This window comes from Halichondria panicea, chromosome 15 (assembly GCF_963675165.1).
Source record: "Halichondria panicea chromosome 15, odHalPani1.1, whole genome shotgun sequence".
NCBI lineage: Eukaryota > Metazoa > Porifera > Demospongiae > Suberitida > Halichondriidae > Halichondria > Halichondria panicea.
Genome location: NC_087391.1, coordinates 3,952,300 through 3,974,207, shown reverse-complemented (window position 1 = coordinate 3,974,207; position 21,908 = coordinate 3,952,300). Strand labels below are relative to the sequence as shown.

The 21,908-nt window shown below is 42.2% G+C and overlaps 1 protein-coding gene across 2 annotated transcripts; it reads left to right on the top strand.

Annotated features, from left to right (window-relative positions):
• The first annotated feature begins 28 nt into the window (after positions 1 to 28).
• Positions 29 to 21,856, top strand: LOC135348672 (ral GTPase-activating protein subunit beta-like). Of its 2 annotated transcripts, none has more exons than XM_064546954.1 (23): positions 29 to 178; positions 326 to 1,575; positions 1,807 to 2,001; positions 2,485 to 2,708; positions 2,934 to 3,076; positions 3,528 to 3,625; positions 4,131 to 4,376; positions 4,904 to 5,050; positions 6,909 to 7,052; positions 7,247 to 7,413; positions 7,991 to 8,050; positions 8,261 to 8,288; positions 8,365 to 8,444; positions 8,989 to 9,078; positions 9,127 to 9,303; positions 10,087 to 10,211; positions 12,099 to 12,186; positions 12,390 to 12,481; positions 13,632 to 13,704; positions 19,078 to 19,245; positions 19,702 to 20,375; positions 20,672 to 20,791; positions 21,635 to 21,856. In XM_064546954.1, the coding sequence occupies exons 2-23, from the start codon at positions 327 to 329 to the stop codon at positions 21,780 to 21,782; spliced, it is 4,536 nt and encodes a 1,511-aa protein (XP_064403024.1). In that variant the 5' UTR covers positions 29 to 178; position 326; the 3' UTR covers positions 21,783 to 21,856. The 2 variants fall into 2 exon arrangements, with proteins under 2 accessions (XP_064403024.1, XP_064403023.1); XM_064546953.1 differs by having other exon boundaries at positions 1,801 to 2,001.
• The last annotated feature ends 52 nt before the right edge of the window (positions 21,857 to 21,908 follow it).

Below are 21,908 nucleotides of genomic sequence, written 5' to 3'. Positions count from 1 at the left end.
GAGTCAAATTTTGAATAGCTACTTATATGGACCCCCCCCACACACACCAGATAATTATGCCTTTTGTAATTGTCGACCTATACCAGTCTGTAATTATTGTCGACCAATACCAGATTAGTGTTGGCCGGCCCTTTTGAAGTGACAAACTTTCAAGTGGATTGTATAAGAGAATAAACAAGTAAGCCTTTTAGTTTTATAATAGCCTCACAACATTAACATACTATAGCGTGGTGTGCTTCATTTGGACATATTACCATACCAAACAACCCTGTGTACGTGTGTATATTAAATGTGTGTGTTATCTATCTATGGTCATGCAATGCAGGATGTACAGTGAGTGGAAATCTCTCACCGAAGCCGTCCAAAATGAGCCAAACCCTAACAGTGTTCTCACCACCTTCCCTCCCACGGTTGGTAGAGACGTGGTCCACGCCGTCCTGAAACCACTCAGCGAGACGACCAACTCCACTAGGGTCCCTTCCCCTAACCCGTTGTCAACGGCTGAACAAGTCCACTGGACCATGCAGGTTATTGGATACGGTCTCACACTACCACTGAATGAGCAGCAGCTCATTGCCAGTTGTATTGACGTCTATGACATCTGGTTGAACGCCTTGACGACTAAGAAAGGTTCAATACCTGCACCTGTTTTGGCTGACCCGAATCACTATGCCCAGATAATATTTGAGCAGTTATCGCTACTTTTCATGCCGAGAGTTCCTGAGCTTCCACACACAGGGATTGGTTCGAGTTCGAGTGGATCTACAGGATTTCATCACAGTATGGGTCCTCACAACCATGCTGTGTTGGGCAACAGAGCATTGCAAATTACACACTATGTCATCCGTAATGCTAACGCTGTGTTCTCTCGAGAAACGTGGCAAGCTCTGCTCAAATACCTCCTCAAAGTATTGGACACACTTCTCTCCCCACCCCCTGAGGCGAATAGCCTTGGGGTCACTCTCTGTAGTCTTCTCATTCACGTTCTGTTTGAGGCATGGCTATGTGCCTGTAACACCTGTTTCCCAAGTCCTTCTCTCTGGAAGACACTTCGAGAGCTTTTTGCCAACTGGAGACATCACCATTGTGTAGTTGAGCAATGGAATAAAGCCGTCTACTCACTATCTCTGCGTGTCATCGCTCACCTCTACGGACCGAGCTACCTAAGTGGCATCAAGCAATCACTGGAAAAACAAGACAAAGATTTCAAAGCGATTATCGATGGAATGCCAAAAGACGTGCTTGTCCAGTGCTGGTTTAGAATGCTACACACAATCGGGAACCCTGTGGAATTGTCCTACCCTAGCAGAATTTTTCAATCCCCTGCCTTTCAAGCAGCTTTCAGTGAGTTCGAGTCAAGCAAACCCAAGCACAAGATCCATTCCTCTATCCAAACCTGCTTAACCGACCTCCCCAAGATATTCCAAGAAGTGATGTCTGGTATTGCAAAGCTTGTGTATCTGTTTCTAGCTGAGCGGATGCCAAGTCGAGTGGTCAAGAAGGTGGAGCTCCCTGTGGTTAGGACTGCGCATGGCTCTCCGGGTGTCAGGGCTATACGGGATGGACTCAGACAAGGTGCAGTTAGTATACGCTCATCTTTATGTCATGATGGGAAGCAATGTAAATACAATGCATTTGTGTAGATCTATCACACATTTTCAAAGGTGTTTCTATTTTTCTTCCTCCCGCACTTTTATTTAATTTTCTGTATTTACTGTTCATCTCCATATTTTTAAGATTAGCAACATGTACATACATGTAGCAACGATTCGGATTTCTAACAATTTGGATTTCTCTCAGCCACAGGCAATCGTGTGAGCACCTGGTATGTGACTCCTGTGTCACCTGGTTCCTCGGCCTCTGTAAGCTCCGCCCCCTCCACCCCCTCCTCTGCTCCCCGGGCCGTTACTGTACCCTTATTTGGGGAGGTGGGAAAGCCGAGAGGAAACACACTTCTCCACTTGTTTGGAGAGTGGCTCTTTGAGGCAGCCATCTGGCCCTGTGAGTTACATTAGTACTTTGGACTCAGATTTAGATCTCCATCCGTGTTGTGATGTGTATACAGTAGAACCTCGATTATCCGGACACCTTGGTTCCAGAAGCAGGCCGGATAAGTGAATATGCCGGATAATCGAATAGATAAACCACGCCTTGATCCACCCACTTTATTGATAAACAGCAGTGCCACATGGTTGTCTGCGCATGCGCAGAAGATAAGCAGGGATGTCTCCATGGTAACAGCTGCAACCCTCATGCTCGTTTGAGGGACACACCCATTTTCTGATCTGATAAGAATAAAACTGCCAAGCCGGATAATCGAGGTTCCGGATAATGGAGGGCCGGATAATCGAGGTTCTACTGTATTTAGTACTATGAGAAATTATCCCATTGTGTAATAATGTCTCTGACGCCAATTATTATAATACACGTAGAATACTATACACTGTACATGTGTACATGACATTCTAAACATTCTTCCAATAGCTGAAGAGAAAGAGAAGAAGAGGCTTAGTCATGTGACTTCAGAGCATTCCCATGGTGCGTCAGCTGACCTGGTGAACATTGGGGACTATGAGGAGGGTCGTGCTGAAGCCCTTGGTGCTCTCTGTTCTATCTTCACCTCCCAGCAGTGTGGTGAACCATTTCTGCCCGTCTACTTGGGCAGGTTCTATCACGCCCTCACAGTTGGGCTGCAGTTCAACGAGGCGGTGAGGGACAGTGTAGTGTGATTTAAGAACAGTCTCCAGAATGTATTGTATCTTCTTTATACTCAATCTACATGTATGACCTCTTAAAATTAGCTAGCTGTTTTCGTGAACCAAAGTAGAGTTGGTCTACATGTCTTTTTAAGTTGTGTGACCTCTCTAAGTTTACAGTAAATACCCCTGTTTCTATCCAGATACCAAGTATAACAACTGTTACTCTATCCTTAGATCTGCCATGGTCAAATGCTGACCAAGATCATCTTGAACTCACGTGGCCTACTCAGGAAGGACATGAAGAGCATCAACATGGTGGTGCCCCATCTCATAGAGGCCCTTGAAATCATTCTACCACCCAACGAAGTCTCCTTCAGGTAAGTGCATGCCCACTTGTACTGTACCGGTATTGTGGTCACCCTGAGAGCAGATCTCACCCTCTGTATAATACAGCCTGGATACTTGCCTACATGTAAGCTTATAAAGTGTGTATAATTATTTCGATCTGTGCTGTCAGAATTTTACAGTCATTATTGGTTTGCCTAACAGGTTCCACTGTTACTGTATGTGCTGTACTACTCCTTGTTATTATGTATATTGAATGTTAAGTTAATGATCCTTACCCAAGTGTTACATTGCACTGTTACAGTAGTAGCAGTTAAGTGTGACGTATAATGTTAAAGCAGTTTCTGGCTGTGTAGTGCTTATTAATGTTTAATGTCCATATGACTTTTGTTATAGTGTCCCTCTAGGTACAGCAAATGAGCCTACATATACATGTATGTATATTCACATGTACTTATATTCACATGTACTGTTGTTTACTAGGTGCGCTGTGGACAGTGTTGAGCTGCGTAACTGTTCCATTGATCTCCTCCTCTCCATGCTCTCTCTGCCCCTGCACTTCCTCGACCAGCCTCTACCCGGTGAGTAGGTGTGGGTGGGCGGCATTGCTTGCAACAAAATTTATCTCTGTTTTCAGTGCATATATGTCTATATAAGGTAAAATGGGTGCATGGGCACATGACAGCACCGTGCACCGTGATTGGGTGGCTTCTCTTGGTGATATTGCTCATTAAATAGACTATATAAGTAGTGTGCATGAGGTGGAGTGGCCCATTACCTAGCAACTCCTGTTTTCCCTAGCCAGTGTGTAGCCAACAGAGGCGGCAGTGTTTTGTGGTTTCAAAGATACTACAGATGTTGTATGCAATACATGTGGCACATGTGGCACAAAATACCCTCTTTTCATGTACGCTAGAAGCCTACTGGCATAATAGGTTTGTATGATAAATATAACAGGTCCTTGTTGGGATGCTGTTGACCCTCCTCTCTAATGATCTTTTTCTCTCATTTATTAATCCGTACATGTATGGTCTGTATGCGGCTTCTCCCGCCTATGTTAAGTTATCAACACAACCCCTCCCTCAGACTTGTCCAAGGTAGTCCCTGATCTCCAAGTCCCACCCACTCCTTCCCATCGAGGCTCCTTGTCTGCAAATACCCTGACCTCTGACCCCAGCTCCACCCACAATACCACGGACGGCCCTCCTCTCACATTTGTCTCACTGAAAGACAAGCTCCTCAACATTCTCTTTAGAGCAGTGGAGAGTGAGAAGGATCCGGTTAATGTGCAGATGCTGCTCCACGCACTCATGACCTTCATGCAGGACATAGGTGAGGGGGTGTGTACTGCTGTTTACTCAATAGCTAGTGTACCAGTGTGCAACTGATGCAAAGGATGTGATGCAAATTAAGGTTAAAGTGCTGCCACCCATGACCATGTCATTCGATCACTGTACGTACATGTACGTTGTATGTTTACCAGACTGATTTAATTAGTGGCGATGAGTGGCTGCACTTAACATTCAACCACCTGAAATCCTACATACCTGCAATACTGAAAGCATCCTTGTTGCTAGTCTTCTATACAAACTGAAAACAAACTGAAATGCTTTGGGAGAGCAGCAAAGAAATATGAATATCCTGTTTCTTTTATCCCACTGTATTAATTGTCTGTCTATTGCACTTTTCTCTTGCATATTGCACACATAGTGAATAGTTTGCTATGTATTGAGAAAGTTCCCATTCAGTTTCTTGTTCTACATTGTACTTCCTTCGTTTTGTCTCGTGTTTTAATCGTGGTCTATACATTCTTGTTTAGCTGAGCTGCACTTTATTGTGTTATGTAATTTGCCCTACAGTGTGCTATGAGAATGCCGTGTCTCGGATGATCTCTGTTGAGAGTGAGGAGGATGTGGAAGTGTCATCCATCAATGCCCCCCATCGTCCCCTCGGTGCCACTCGGAGTGACGCCTCAGTCCAGTCACAGATCACCCTCTCACCAACTGGTCAGTTATCACCGAGGTATAGAATAAGGAGTGTGTGCTTTGGTTGGTCGGTTAGTGCTGGTATGTAAGGTTGTTGTAGGCAATGATGTTTGAACAGCATTATAAAGAAAGTAAGCCCCAAAACTGCGACTCTGTATTCGTTTTGTGTGTTAGAGGGCTGCTGCCTCTCTTCATAGAGTGTTGGCAGACTTCTGTCTCCTTCCTTCAATTTCTTACAGTGCAAGTAATTATATGATGTAAGATTAGGGTATCTCCCTAATTATGCTGGGAAAGCTGTACGTGTACCAGCGATGCAATTTATTTATTTGATAATCGTTTTGTGTAGTATAAATTTATAGAAGTTCAAAAGGGTGCAGTACTGTACAGTATCTGTTTTTCTATTGTGGTTTACACTTCAATCAGAGCTATCACCAAGGGAGGAAGGGGAGGGGTTGTACACATGTACATACATCCTGTAGTTATATACACAATGTATACCTCCCCTACGTTGTTTCTAGTGGCTGATATTACTCTTCAAATACTTCCAGACTTGTTTGTGTACAGTACACTGTGTGTTTGGTGTGTACACTATGCTGAGGGCCCATACCTCAGCAAATCCCGAGTACTCTTGCCTTATTCTATTCTGATCTGAATGACGAATTAACCTATTAACCAAGATAGTACAAGTTCTGTATTCTTCCAAATGACAGTATTCATTCATTATAGATTATAATATCAGACATACATACACAGAAAAGGCTAAATAAACCTGTCCAGTCCGTTTTCAGATCAAGCCTTTCTCTGCAGAATCGAGATACATTATAACAGTTTGAACATGAGTGAAAATAATTATGTCTGAACACCTACGAACCCACTGCCAATCTACTAATAATTGTGTGTGTGTGCGTGCTTGCACTAGTGCTGCTATCAATTGATAAATTAAACCATCTTATTGAAATTGGAAGTTGGAACTGTGGATAAAATATCAAGGTGTATGTTAGATTGGGGAGTGAATATTCTGTTATAATTATGGCTAAATGGCACCGGTATGTCCACTGAACGCCCACACAATGTTTCATGTGGCATGTCTTCATCCTGGAACTATCCATGGATTGTTGTTACTTTGAAAATCTATGCGTATCTTATTAGATACGTATGTACATGTACGTATGTCCTGGTGCACCCATATTATTTAATTACTTAATTGCTTAAAATTAAAATTCCATACGCTCATTCCAAATAAGGCCCGTTTGAAAGCAATTATGCCTCTTTGTTGACTAGGTGAATTGTTGGATGTACATGTACATGTACATGTATGTAGTGGTTACTACAGTGATACGTTTTATCACATAAATCAATTCATGCGTGTTAATGTATTACAGGCCTCTTCCTAGAAATATGAGGGCGTCCAAAATGCAGAAACCTTGCCTGTTTGTTGTAGTTGTAGGTGCCTGTTTGTTGTTGTAGGGGAAAACATTTTATTCGTGGGCGTACAATCAGGCTCAGTCATGAATAGCTACTGTTTGCCCCTTACCTATGTTCAATTACCCACACATCCTCCCCCACCCACACACCCTCCACCCCACACATGCATCCCCTACCCACACATCCTCCCCCACCCTCCACCACACACATGCATCCCCTACCCACACATCCTCCCCCACCCTCCACCACACACATGCATCCCCTACCCACACATCCTCCCCCACCCTCCACCACACACATGCATCCCCTACCCACACATCCTCCCCCACCCTCCACCACACACATGCATCCCCCACTCACACATCCTCCCCCACCCTCCACCCCACACATGCATCCCCCACCCACACACCCTCCCCACATACACACATCCCCTCCCCCCTCCACACACACACAGTCTATTCAACGTCGTCTCTGTTCCAGCAGGCTGTGACATCGGGCAACTACTGTCTGACTGAGTGGGGAGAGACTAACGTGCAAGTGGCCTTGGCTGCACTAGAGCTCTTTGGGGGACTGGCAGAGCTGCAAATCGAGGACATTAGTACGGGGAGATGTGTAGTTAGTTGTAGGGCTCCTATTAATAATTGTACGGGGTAATTATACCAAAGATACCTGTAGATACGGTTTGATAAACTACTTATCAGCACAATCTTTTGTTAAACCTGATGCAGTCTGTTTATTAGCAATTTGTACAAATACGGTATTGTCAACGTTTTACAATCTCTACTCCCACAGATCGCAGTGACTGTCAGCATCCTGTGCTGCTGGTGTGTAGCTTTATCCAGCACCAAGCCATGAAGGACAGGCCTCAACACAACAAGGATCTCCACACGTCCATAGTGGCTGCTCTCAACACCCTGCTACGCTGGATCAATGCACACCCCTATCTCCTAGGTTACAAGGTGGCTCACACTAGCTTCATCTGTGTACACATGCATGCACACAGGTTTCAAGATGTCGATCTGATTGTTACACATTGTGTATTTTCTGTTGTTTAGACTGTGTACTATGTGTGTGGGCGACCTGGTAATAGTTCCAATGAGTTGTGTGACTAAATTTGTATGAGGTCTACACGTACATGTACATGTATATGTATTGTATCTGGTAAATCCCCTACGTACTGGAGACAGTATACGTGTATGTGGGTACTGAATGAAACCCAGGCAACCTAACAATTTATCTAGGGTTAATCCGTTTGCTAAGGACATTACTACATTCCTGATGTAATTACTTCAAAGGTCGTGGTCCCCCTCTCAATGGCGGCAGGAACACAATTAAGTGTAGTATAGCAAACACAGTGGGCGGTGCATGGTGATCTATAATAACAGAGGCTGGTGTTGGGAACTGTGATCACTGTGTGTGAAATAACTGTACACGTACAGTTCTGGTTCCGAGGACGTACATTATGGCAACTGCATGCATGAGCTAGTGCATATAATATGTTAAACGATGGTGCTCATAGTGCAACCTCCCTTGCAGGAGTCACTGACAGCTGTAATGGAGGTGATAGAACTGGGTGTGTCAGGCACAGTGTCATCTGTGAGTCTGAGTATAGATATTCACTGTACTCTTGACCTCTGTAATTATTATAGCATAATGCATATGTACATGCAGTTTTAATATCGATAATACCGATACATGATTGGGACACATGCTGTGATCTTTTGATTAGTTTCTCTGCACTAGAAGAGATGGTACATGCCCGAGTTGCCTGATTTTAATCACTGCACCTTCCCTTCTTTTCTGCAGATGGCAAATGGGGAGAAGGTGTACAAAGGTGAAGAAGGCCTCAACCATTTAGAATTATGTATTCAGTGTTTTTTTTGTGTTTTTTTGCTTTATTCTTGAAATAGGCAACAAGGAGATGAAGCCAATTTCTGGAAGAGTGAAAGAAATGGCTGAATTCATACTCTCCTGTGTCATGGAGAAGGCTGTAGGTGTTTTACTGTAGTAGAAATGAGTTTTGAGGTGGTTATAAGCAAAATATGTGTCCATAAATGTCAGCTGGCCAAGGTCGCGTGTGGCTGTAACTGGAGCTTCCAGAGCTAGAGTTGTTGAAGGGTTTGAGGTCGGGAATCCTGGTGGTTGATATTCTATGTCGATCGGGTGTCCGCTCTAAGTCTAGCATCAACATGGGTGTTTCAGATGAGTCTAAAATGTCCAGGTTGAATAATGAAAATCGTACTGGCCCAGGGCTGAAAAGCAGCAGGCAAAAGGTTTCGTGATAGGCAGTAGGGGGATAGCATCTGTGAATAGGTATCAGTTAGCAGCCCGAGCAATATAGTCTGACTCAACTCTATTTTTTCTTACAGCACACACTTATTTTATTTATTATTTTTCTTCAGTCCATGTCCTCCTCCTACTGACCCATTCTTTTTTCAAGGTTAAATAATAGGGATAGGATAGCATTATTCATTTCTGTGTCACAATTTCATGTTTTTTTTTTTTTTGCACATGGTATGTTTATTCCATCACAGGGTGCATTCCCATCACCGTGTGGAGCTGAGGCTTTATCTTCTTTGCTCTCCGAAGAAGACATTATATCGAAGCTTCGGCCTGAAACAAAGGTACCATCTACAACTTTGCGACCTGTTTCAATTGTCCTTGCATAACAGGAAAATGCAAAGTTCCAGTACTTCATCATGGACAATTCACTGGTGCTTGGTCTATTGGAGGGTGCATTCCATGACGACGATGCAAGCTCACTGCCTACAGTGACAGCTGTTGTCCGCAGCCTCACTGGAAGACACGTGTGGAGCATGCAGCTGCGGAATAACCCTCGATCACAGCAGGTAAAACTGGCTCCCTATTAAAACATATGCACTCGGTATGCACATCGGAAATACCATAGATTAGGAATTAGGTATAACAATAGTGGAAGGCAGCTATTTTTGCCTTCCTTCCATTGACAGTAGTTTTCTCGGAATAGCTTAAAATGAGACTTGCCGACACCTAATGTACTATAACATTATCATGCATACGTAAGTGTGCAGCTGTGACAGTAAGCATGTTTCATGATGATGTAATGGGAATGAGAGGAGGCAGCTTGGCTCCTAATATTATTGGTTGCTAAGTTTGTTTGTATTTGTACTTGCCTGTGGCAAGCGCATTTAGTGTGAGAAGGGAAAGTGCATCGTCCCTTATCTGTTTGGGTACACACATTCCCTTTCAATACCACAGATACCACAGGGAAGGGTTTCCTGACAGCTTCTATATAGTGATGTATCCATTAATAGATAGCAGTGTACAATACATGCATACATTGGTTTGTTTACTTCCTTTGATTATAGAAGCATTTCCTTTATAGAAATGCACCACCATTCTTGTATTTTCCCTATTTTCCCATTTTCCCTGTCCACCCCCACACTATGTGATATGTCAGTGTAAACTCCTTTGAGTGAATTCTCCCTTGAGCTGCCATGTAGACAGCAAGACTATTCACCTTAATGAGGGTGTTTTGATGGGCTACCAGGAGTGCATGAATATTCATGCCTCCTGGTAGTACAGGAAACTCATAAACGCATCTACCTAGTAGAAATGTACCCCTGTTAAAGAGTATCTTTTTGGTCCTGCAGGTTTCCACTGATCATATGATCAGCAAGCCCCGCCCACATCCAAGGACCCCTCGCACAATACCTCAGTCAGACTTGGAGCGGAGGCCATGGCCAGAACAAGTCGACCAGGAGCCCATCATGAAAATGTGAGTTAATACGTATGTGACTTTCTTTGCAATGAAATCCTTTGAGACTATTTGCAGGACATCATTGTGATTGCCGTGGTACTAGTCTACTCGTTTTGCCCTAACCTCTGCAATCTCAGTATTTTGATGCTAGCTAGTGTACTGACATGGTATCTGATTGCGACACAGTTGAATGGGTGCAGAGAAGAAACGTTGTGTCTAAGCTGTAATTACAAAGCTGTGTGTTGTGGTAACATCTATTCTTTGTGACATATGGATTACATGTAGGTTAGAGCTTTAATTGAGTTGCACTCATATTTCCCAGCCGTTAATACCATTAGCTATGTCTGTCAACTACTATGTCTGTCAACTACTATGTCATTGTTGACTGGCACTAGAGTTTCACTAGGCTCAGTCAGCAAAATTAATAATGACTGTGCCTGATTTTGATTATCCGTATATATCCGTACATGTATAAGAGAACTCCCTATAAACTACAGCTCATTAGCTCTAGTGTGTTTACATCCTATACATGTAGATCATGTTGTTTACATTCTCGTGCATTTGTTTTGATTCCCGTCGTTTTCCTGTAGGATGGGGAGGTGATTTCACCACCCATGAATATTGTCACTAGTCATGTGACTCAGCTATCATTGTAAACAGGGTGTTACATGTATATGTGGGTGTTGTGTCAATAGTGCAGTGTACATGTTAGCCTCGATTCCAGGCCGCGAAGAGAAAGGCCGCCTGGTATGCGATAATTGACAGCAATTTCATAATACAAATTGTAAAAAAACGAACAAAGAGGAAGAATACATATGACAATGTGACCACAATGGCAGCTTTCAGAGACACTAATCAAAGTAGAATAATTATGCTGCAGCAGTGTTGCTTCTTCTAGCTCTGTTTATCAAAGAGACAATAACAGCACATCCCTTGTACATGTATTTGGCACTTCTATTTACTAAGTTGTCGGGAGTGCTTGGTTAGCTCTAGTGATTAGGGCTTTCTGGGTATACACCTGTCAGGGTGTCACTGTCAGTGCAGTGCATGGAGGTCAAAGTGTGTACTGTAGCCTAAACAGGAAACCCACAGGGGATGTATGTACAGCTATAGGGCATGATTAAAATGGAGCTTCTTTACGTTAGATTACGTATGAAGATCATACCTATGATTGACTTGATCCTGATTAGTACTTTGTTTTGGGCTGTGAACTTCTCTAGGGGCATTCCGTCTCTCTTCTAATGCTTCTATGCCCAACATATCTATAGCTCCATTCTCTGTATTTGATTAGGGCTATATTCGATTACTTTGTGTACCATTTAATGTTTGTAAATAGTCTGATTAAGACATAAATTGCTTTGAGAATACCCTCAACAACACAGGTACTCATGTTGACATAAACATTATCTGATATTGGGTTTCCGTCACTTTATTGTGTGGTTGTAAGGGTCACCTTCAACCTGACACTGTCAGTAGTAACTAAACTGTTGCAGTAACCTTCCTAGTGTTGAGTGGTTGTTCTTGTAGACAATGCTCTTGCAACGGATCTACAAGTACTTACCCGTTGTTTAGGGTTTCCGTCACTTTATTGTGTGGTTGTAAGGGTCACCTTCAACCTGACACTGTCAGTAGTAACTAAACTGTTGCAGTTAACCTTCCTAGTGTTGAGTGGGTGTTCTTGTAGACAATGCTCTTGCAACGGATCTACAAGTACTTACCCGTTGTTTAGGGGTCATTAATTGCCCTGAACACCACCATAATGTTTGGTACTGTAGGTAGTACGGACACGAGCCAATCTCAATCAACCTGAGCATGCAGTAGTCCCACAATCTTTAAATGGTGATGTGATGTCTCCAGTTATCAATGACCCTTCCTGTATACGCGTGTGGTTTGCCCCCATTACAGTAACCAGAGTATCCCTGACCTGGAGGAGGTGTTAGACGATATCTCCCTGCCTCTACACACGGCCATTGCTGCACTCACCACTCAGCAGGTCAGCCATTGCTCTTATTCTCACACGACATGCCTCAATTTCTCAGAGCAGGTTTCAACACTACCTAGAGCTAAATTGTATGTATTATAATATACTTGTCTAATTCTGGAATCCAAAAGTTTATTTGTTTGCTTTCCCATGATCCAGTGACTGCACATATCGTATGCTATGTATCCACGGTGATTACTTGCTTTCCTGTGTAGATTGAGGAGGAGGTCAAAGTTCACAATAAGGCTCGTCTCCGTAGAGACAGTGTGACATACCCTGACCCTACGATAGCTTTGGAGCCTACCAGGTTCGTGTGCACTTTTTGTTGACTATACATACATGTACATGTACCATACAAATGTGCATGCTTGTGGATTAATTAATTGACACTAATTGGATTTCTGGTGGTGGGTAAATATTGTTTCATTTTCCTAGTTTCATAAAAGAGGTACATGTATAGGAAATTGTTAGGTTCCCAAACTTTCAATAGGGGAAGAATTCAGAAATCAAGAATTAATGCATCGTTGCTATGCGTATGGTACCTACTGTCAAAGTATTTCATCAAGTAAAAACGAACTGCATACACACACACACACACACACATTCCGGCTATACTGCTTTGCTCTAATATTAGGCAATGCAACCTCTAAACGAAGAGGTGTGATTTTAGGGGGCTGCAGATTACTACAACAAAAATTGCGAGCATCAAACATAATTATGCATACTTAGCGAGTTCCAATGGCTTTGCAAAAATATACCTACATATTCCCCACTTGGGGTCTGTATCATAGCAACTGGGTGGGGTTTAACTACCATAAACCCCAGCCCTGGAGCACATTCCTCATAATTCCCTTGCGTTGAGGGCGCACTGATTTTATACTAGATCTACACAGCCAAAAAGAAGCTAGACACTTGTTGACAAGGGCAGGACAGATGGGTGGGGCTCGCTAAACATGAGGAAGGGTGGGGCTCACTGCTTGGACATTGACGAGTTAGTGCGTAGAGCTAGAAGCTTAGCACTGGCTTCAAGCTATACGCACAAGCTTTTTGTTCGTTTTCAATAGTTTTTGAGACTGTTTGCTAGTTGTATCCAAGGTGAGGTAGCTTAGGTAGCAAGTACTTTTCATTCAAGTGGGTATATAACACTTATTGTCCACTACATTCGAATTTTATGGCAAACGTAAACTATCCTTGGCCTCGGGGCTTCGCCCTCGTCCTCGGAGGTTTACTGCCATAAATTCTGATGTAGTGGACAATAAGTATAACATGTATACGAGCACGTGTGCAATGGTCAAAGGTTGTTGGCTCGCGAACCGGTTCACCAGTAAAAGTACTGATGTAATGATATGACTTGGTTGAATTTTCTGGTCTGACTGTTTTTATGCATGTAAGAGGTTCCACTGTAAAGTAGGCCTGGGTTGAATATTACCATAACTTCCTCCCCCGCACACACACAGGGTTCAAGAGTGCGTGAACACGGCACGGCTGTTCTTGAATCACATAGGAATGCTGAATATTGAGAGTGTTCAGGTAAACTTTTATAGCCATGTATAATTATATTCTATTTATATTTATGAGTATAATATTAGTAACAGTGTTATTGTTTACAAGGCAACTATTGATGGTATGTAAACTGTGTCCTGGCTGTGGTGGATTTATTCTGTCCCAATTAAATGTACGTAAGAATTCTTATAGGGGGTCTGTTGTGTGTGCTTGTGCAAGCTTTTGAAGACTTTGTGAAGAATTTTCATGTTTCTGATGACGTATGTCCTGTTGTAATTAGGATGTGGTCTAGGCTAGGTCCAGAAAGGCTGCACTAAATAAGGTCATTACTGGTCCTATACATCTGATGAAATCATGCACATGCTGTACCTGCCTAGTACATGTAATATACGCAATAACCAGGGGGATTATATACATACATGTATGTGGATATATAAATAATTATTGTGATTGGTTTTACTGAACTACTGAACTATGACATTGCTTTTGCACAGTTCAATGTTATTATAATTATAATATAGCTTCTAAATATAGACCGTAAGTTGTGTCATCCCTCTTTATTTGACCTTTGTCTTCTGACTGTTTCTCCTACCAGTTGTAAACATTCCCTCTTGCTAGTGAAACTGGTTGACTCGTATTGATTATGTTTATTGGTTTACATACACTGATACGGCGTAGGTTATACAACTGTAACTTAAGCACATGGGTGTGCATGCGGTATATATTATATGCACATACACATACATGTATAGCTACGTACTTAGGGTGCAAAAGTTTACATTGTATGTTTTCAAAACACCCTATTGTGAGTAAACGTATACAAGTAACATGTTGATATTGTATAGTCCGCAGGCACTGCATTGAAGAACACACGTACAATATCTTATATGATGGCTGGTTGTTTTGCAGTATTGTGTATACTTTTGAGACGTACGTGACTACGACACATTAAGGAATTAACATCTTTGATCTTGTAGCGTGCGCATGTGCGCAATTCCCCACTATTCTCAGTTTCCTAGCTCAATATTCCCAGCTGTGTTTTCCTAGTGTTCAATTCAAAGCATACTCTTAATTAATGAGGTAATGATTCCACTTAGATGTTAATACGTACGTAGTTAGCTCTACCATGATGATTATCGAATGCATGACTTCCGTATTTATTTCAAGTGATGTTTTCGTGTATTAAAATGGGGATTATTGTACAAATTAAGCCCCTTCATGTAATGTTAAAGTATCAATTACTGTTCATAATACTAGCTATCATTTTAGGCCCATGCACTATTTCCATTGCATACTTAACTATCCTCTCCCACACAGCTGCATATGCTTTCCTTGGGGTCATACGTACATGTATGTATACTACAATTTATAGAGATCACCCTTGGGCCAGGCTAACGGTGGCTGTAATAAGGAGATTTCCTGTGTACAGTTTACATGTACATGTACAATGTAGGTGGACGCAGTGGACACGTTTAATTGCACAAGTATGTGTGGTACATATACAACATGCTACACATTTAATGGATGGTTGATTAAGAAGTAATCTAACACCATATGCTGTGGTAACTAGACAAAGCTCATGCACTTAATTGTCACAATAGTTTAATTGTCAAGAGACTCTCCCCTGGTCTAACCAAGGGGCTAGCCCATACACTATCTTCCCCCCATACAACCCCCCTACACATTGGTTGTTCCCCTGGGTGAATACTTCAGTGCAGGGAGGTGCCCTGTTAGTTCCAGAGTGTAAGTTCCCTCTTGGCACAAGGACTGCAAATAATACACTATCATACTCATATCTGTATCCCCTACTCTTGAGGGGTGCTGCCCGCCTATGTGTCTGGTGTAGTCTTACTCTCTAGGGGTGCTGCCCGCCTATGTGTCTGGTGTAGTTCCCTACTCTCTTGCTAGGGGTGCTGTCCTATGTGTCTGGTGTAGTTCCCTACTCTCTAGGGGTTGCTGCCCTATGTGTCTGGTGTAGTCCCCTACTCTCTAGGGGTGCTGCCCTATGTGTCTGGTGTAGTCCCCTACTCTCTAGGGGTGCTGCCCTATGTGTCTGGTGTAGTCCCCTACTCTCTAGGGGTGCTGCCCTATGTGTCTGGTGTAGTCCCCTACTCTCTAGGGGTGCTGCCCTATGTGTCTGGTGTAGTCCCCTACTCTCTAGGGGTGCTGCCCTATGTGTCTGGTGTAGTCCCCTACTCTCTAGGGGTGCTGCTCTATGTGTCTGGTGTAGTCCCCTACTCTCTAGGGGTGCTGCCCTATGTGTCTGGCGTAATCCCCTACTCTAACTTACTGTAGAACTGCCTTTGAGTTGTAAGGTTACTGGCACCACTTATACACCTTATATAAATTAAGGGAATTATCCATTATAGGGCTGAGAGCTGGGAGTAGCAAAGTGAGAGTAGCAAACTTAATTTCAATCCTTGCATAATGACGCTTAGGTTTAGGCTCATTGCAGAGAACAGCGTAGAGTATCTGATCCGGGTCAGTTTGATCAGACTTGGTAGAAAATACATGGAGAGTACTACAATGTACAATGTATATACCCAAAGTGAAATCGTTTCTACTACATGTCGTTTCTACTACATGTACACAAAATACTGAAATTACAACCTGTTTTCAAGGGGTATACATTCTCACTCTAAGGGAATTCATAGTGAAACCACCACCAATTAAAACCTTATTTTAAACCCACTCAGTTATTCACATCAATGTATTGTCTCACATATCCTTGAAACTTCCTTGTATGGAACCACAGCAATGTTTTTCATCCCCTTTTAAAGCTCATTGCGAGTTTTTAGTTATTTTTTCCCACGCTATGAAATAATCTGTGCCCCCACCTACTGAATTCTGAGTCATACATACATGTATATACAACCATGCAACTGTGTATACGTGTGTAAACATTCACAGTGTATACAAGGAGCTAGTGTTGATAGGTACAACAGCTTGCAGTAGCCATGCAGCATTCACAATGTGTATAGTGGGGGTGTTAATACAATGAGCTGAATGTGTGGGACTTTTGCTGTTGTGTGGTAATTGCAGCTGTCAATTAAAGTGTGGGTTGTCCACCTGTCCTGTGGTACTCCTGCTATTGTCCCCATAGCCATAACAATCGTGCTCACACAGTACCTTGAGTAGTTTACTGGTATATATGGAGGTGCATATATTCATAATTATCATAACCTAACTACCGTATAGCGGGTTATTTTCGTATTTAGAGCATTAGTTGTAAATGAGATATTGAATCTACGTCACTATTCTGAGCTGTGCGAATATTTAGAAAACGTAGTTCACACGAAAATATGCACTGCAACGGAAATTACCCGCTGTCCTATTGATTACATGGCTGTATTAGAACGAGCACACTATTCTAATGATTCAATTGTGTACGTGTTTCTCGTATAATAATATCGCATTTGTCATTATTATTTTTATGGGCGTGAAAATGATGTAGACTTGACTTGTAGACATATCATGTTACTGTTCAGCTGGCCCACTAAGCTATTCATTTCAAAGACCTGGAAGTACGTATGTGTGCATATTTCCTTCATACATTTTATTGCTCTCTTCCAGGGAATATCTAACTGGAACGGTGTTACTAAATGTCTGTTGGATTGTATGTAGTCTGTTTGGTACTGTAGCTGGGTTTCTTGTTCGAGGAAAATAAATAGTAGGTTGTAGAGGAAGTTTCTAACTGACAATTCCCACTAACGGTGTTACTAAATGTCTGTTGGATTGTATGTAGTCTGTTTGGTACTGTAGCTGGGTTTCTTGTTCGAGGAAAATAAATAGTAGGTTGTAGAGGAAGTTTCTAACTGACAATTCCCACTCTCAGCAGTATGACTCCATGCAGCTACTGCCTGATTATGATGCAGCCCGAACCATACGCACTATATTCCACTGATTAACGTACGTATGTTGATGTTTTACTTTGTCATGCGTACGTACTTACACATGCAATAAATGGATAATGGGTACTAAGTTTTCCTTGGCCTTGGTAACCTAATTTCCTGCATTTACTCATGCACAACTATAACAATTAGCATGGAATGATGTGTACTGTCAACGTTTCAAGGTGGGTAGCTCCAATAATGAATATTCAGGTAATGAAATGAGCTCAACTACTTGTAAGAGGGACACAGCATGGGACTGTCATTATGACCGTGATGATATAAATATGCGTATGACATCAACCTTAGATAATATAATCATGTACATATGTACATAAATAGCTATCACCTGTTGCTCTGACTCAGTGGAAAAGAAAACAAATACTTTGAATACTTTAATACGGGCTGAATTAAATCATTGCATGTAATTCTTCATTATGGTAGTTTCAGGAATTCAAAGCTACTTTAGATCATAAGAAACCCTTCAAGGAACCAGGACATGGATATGAATGATCTGTTAAATTCTGGTGAATGGGGAAGGTAGAGGAAATAATGAAATGCAGTACAAAGCTTTGTACGGAGAAGCCTTGTTCGCTATGTGGGCAGACGATGTGATATGTAGGCTACTTTATGTCATGTTAATATTATTCTTTCCTTCCTCTCAGGAGTGAAGTCACTAGATATATGCACTAATCCTTTCCTGACTTGGTTACAGCCACACAATTTGCATTGTGTAATAAATTATTTTATTTACATAATCATATAATTATACGTTACGTACTACCTGTATCAGTGTACATAATTTATGAAACATTTATGCATAAAAATAAAAGGCTATAATTATAATTATGTGCGCCCTGAATGCTTTGCTAAAATAATACGTTAACTTTTGGTTATTTATTCCTTAGCATTGCATAACTTAACGTTGTTATGGTGATCCTTCAGCTTCATAGCAATGCTGTTAATACTCTGCTTACAATTAACAGTGAGTTTTGATATTCATAATCGCTAGGTTGTTCTCAAAATTAAAGTTTAAAATTCCCCCACCCAATGATCTCATGATTATCATTGTCCACTGCTATCTCATCTGCTGGCTCCAATAACGGAATCCTGTCCAGTGCAGTAGGTCATAATGGGATGTTGCTGGGTGACCCAGTTGCTAGCACTTTGTTGTGGCTATGATGTGTATGATAAATCGTTTGAAGTGCATGCCAACCCTTAGCCTTGGAAACATTCCCACACCATGTATGCCAATACCTTTTACTACTTACATTGTTGAGTGTGTGGTAATCTACAAAAAGTAAAGTCAGAAAATTAAAATACCAATACTGTTACAATGGAGCCTCTGAATATGGTTTCAGAGCAGGCGCCTTCATCCTTTATAATTCTTTGTCAGTAGGTGCTTGGCTAAAAGTTTTGGGATGATGTCACTGCATGTACACACACGCTCACACACGCACACACACACACACACACACACGCTCACACTCACACATACACACACACACAGGAACGTGCTGACAGCCAACAGTCTTCCCTGACTATGCTAGAGAACAGTCCGAACCTGCTGAACAGCCTCTGCACTCTGGACCGCCTTCCCTCTCGTTACTGTAACACAGTGTTTGTACTCTACCTCAAAGAGGGGATCTCTAAACCTGAAGATATCTTACTCACACAGGTGACCTTTGTGCTTGTTTTTTAGTGGCCTATATATCTGCTGTTTCAGAATTGTAAATCAGCTCCTAATTCCTAAGTGTCTAGTATTACTGTAAGATTACCCGGCCTGTACGTACTATTGTTACTACTGTACTTGACATGTGTTATAAGATCATGTTCATCCAATTATGCCAATCCCACCAAGCATGTTGCACACATGTGCTAAGTCCCTTTGTCAGTATAGAGTATGATTATCAATTGCGAATTGCACTAATTGTTGTTAAACACTGTCACAACTTTCTCACAATTAGTTTCATGTGTTCAATACACAATGCTTAATAAGCTGAGTTGGCAGGTTACTATTTTTTTGTGCAACACCATCAACAGCCAAAATGATCGTTGTGAACTTGTGTGTAAAGGTTAACTCATGAACACTTAGCGATTTCTCACGTAACACATACACATGTACACCACACAGAAACTGATGGATAAGCCTGCCGAGTACATAGAGTTTCTACACGGCCTGGGATGGATAGTGGACCCCATCTCACACCCAGGATTCTCAGGTCGTATCCGTGAGGCAAAATCCTTTGACCAATCTCGACCTATAGGGTTATCCGCTGAAATCCCACTAAAACCGTTCCCGTACTATGCCGACGCTATCTCTGAAGTAGCCTTTATAATGCCAACTCTTAAACCTTCGTCGAGTGATTCAGCGTTGAGTATTCGAAGCACCGAATCATCTGACTCCGGTCAAGACACCAACTCCCTGTCCAGCCATCAAGGAGAGCTTCTATCCTCTATGCAACCCCCTATGAAGGACACACAGGGCAGTGGTGTGGGCGAATCTGCAGTGACTGCCGATGGTGGTGGCGGTACTAGTCGTAGACACAGCAGCAAACCGGAGATAGTCGCGCTGGACACACCACGTAGCAAAAGAGGAGCAGTGCCTCAGGACTGTGCAGCTATTGTTGTCTGGCTGGAGAAGTTTGAGGATCATTCGACGTTTCCCCTGGAGACACTGAGTGGTATTCTACACAGTGGAGGTGTGACTGGGAGTCAGAAGTTTGTCAAGAAGGGGCTACCGGTAGTGTTTATTCACATGCTCTCATCTGGGCTCTTTCAGATCATCACAAAGAACCCAAAAAGCAGGTGTGCTAGGAATCCATAGGTTGTGTGGTAATTACAGAAGCCCTCTGAATGCTGGGCACCATAGCTAGTGGTTGTACAGAAGCCCGCTGTGCAGTCAGTCTGTAAGTCCTAAGGGATGTGGTACAAGCCTTAATGTGATTTTGGTCAAGCCTAATAGTGTAAACACTAAGCTTTTAACTTGATGTATACCTGAAATACATGTACACTCTTCTTTTGTGCTTGTGTTGTTTGCACCCACCATGTAATACTTCAAATCCTCTCTGGGAGGAAGGTGTCATTGTGTGTATTCACTGTAGACCTGACACCATGGCTGGGCCACTCATTGATGGGATGGTGGTCAGTCGACGCTCACTCAGTATCCTAGTACGTCAGACAACTCTCAACATGTGTCAGCGACACAGGATGGAAAATGAAGGGTGAGGAAGAAGCCTAAATGTTATAGTTCTGATTTCCATACCGTATTTTGCTTTTGGGATTTGTAATTCTTAAGCTATTTCTTGGGATTACCCATGCAACATTAGAGCTTGATAGAATGCTAATACTGTAGAGCAACATCATGCTGTGTTCTAATTAATGTTGATTCACTGTTTGCTCATCGTGGATCAGACCTGTATTCAATATGTGTTGCACTGCTTGTAACAAGTCAGCACTCTTGTGAACCACTAAAGTACCCCAGGGATAGTCCTATTGAGATCACTGGCACTGGCTACTATATTCATTGGCTTGTGATTTCATCCAACCTCTTAAAGAATGGGGGTCTCTCCCTTGGTTTATATACTCCATTCTTGTCTGTTAATTGGAATGCAAATATCTTATTATATCATACCCATGAACCCTTGATCATGGGAAATAGAATGGGTGAAAGTACATTCCTTATAGCTGTGCACCTAATGGTATTCTTGAAAGATTTGAGGTTTCAGTTTGTTTGTACCTGGACAAATCCTTCCCTGGTGTTTGGTTTATCCCGGCTTTGTTTGTTAGTATAGTACACCAAGCAAGATATAAAATTGAAAGTGAAATATTATTTTCAGTCAAAGATCACGGTTGGGGCTGTTATCAGGGTGTGTTGTGGTGTCCTAGAGATGGAAGGGATACTTATGTTTGTATCCCCACATGGTCATGCACTCAGTCGAATTAAGTCAGCAAATGTTGGCTACTCCTTGCGGGAATGTGTCTGTAAATTGCTTTTCATAGTCATTGTTTGTGCATGGTGGACACAATTGTGTGTAAATTGTTTGCCAATAATTTACCCATTGTAGGTATTGCCCTCCTCATGTAAAGCGCAAACGAAAGATTGAAGAGATGGCTGCTAACTTTGGACTCAGAGTGCCAGTAGCTGACTTTTATTGCAGACTGTTCTCACAAATGGACAATAGACAAGACAATGCACATATGTCAGTATTGTGAACTTCATTGTAATTACGTACATGTAGACATGCAAACGTCAATGTAAAAATAAAAATTTTTGTTGTGGTTTTATATGCACAGCTTTATTTCCCGGATGTTTTCTAATGTAATGTAAAGTGTGGCTTT

Coding starts and splice junctions, on each gene's coding strand:
- LOC135348672 (XM_064546953.1), top strand. CDS start 327: ATGTACAGTGAGTGGAAATCTCTCACCGAAGCCGTCCAAAATGAGCCA. Junction 8,289..8,364: donor TGGGGAGAAGGTGTACAAAG/GTGAAGAAGGCC, acceptor TTCTTGAAATAG/GCAACAAGGAGATGAAGCCA. Junction 9,079..9,126: donor AGCTTCGGCCTGAAACAAAG/GTACCATCTACA, acceptor CTTGCATAACAG/GAAAATGCAAAGTTCCAGTA.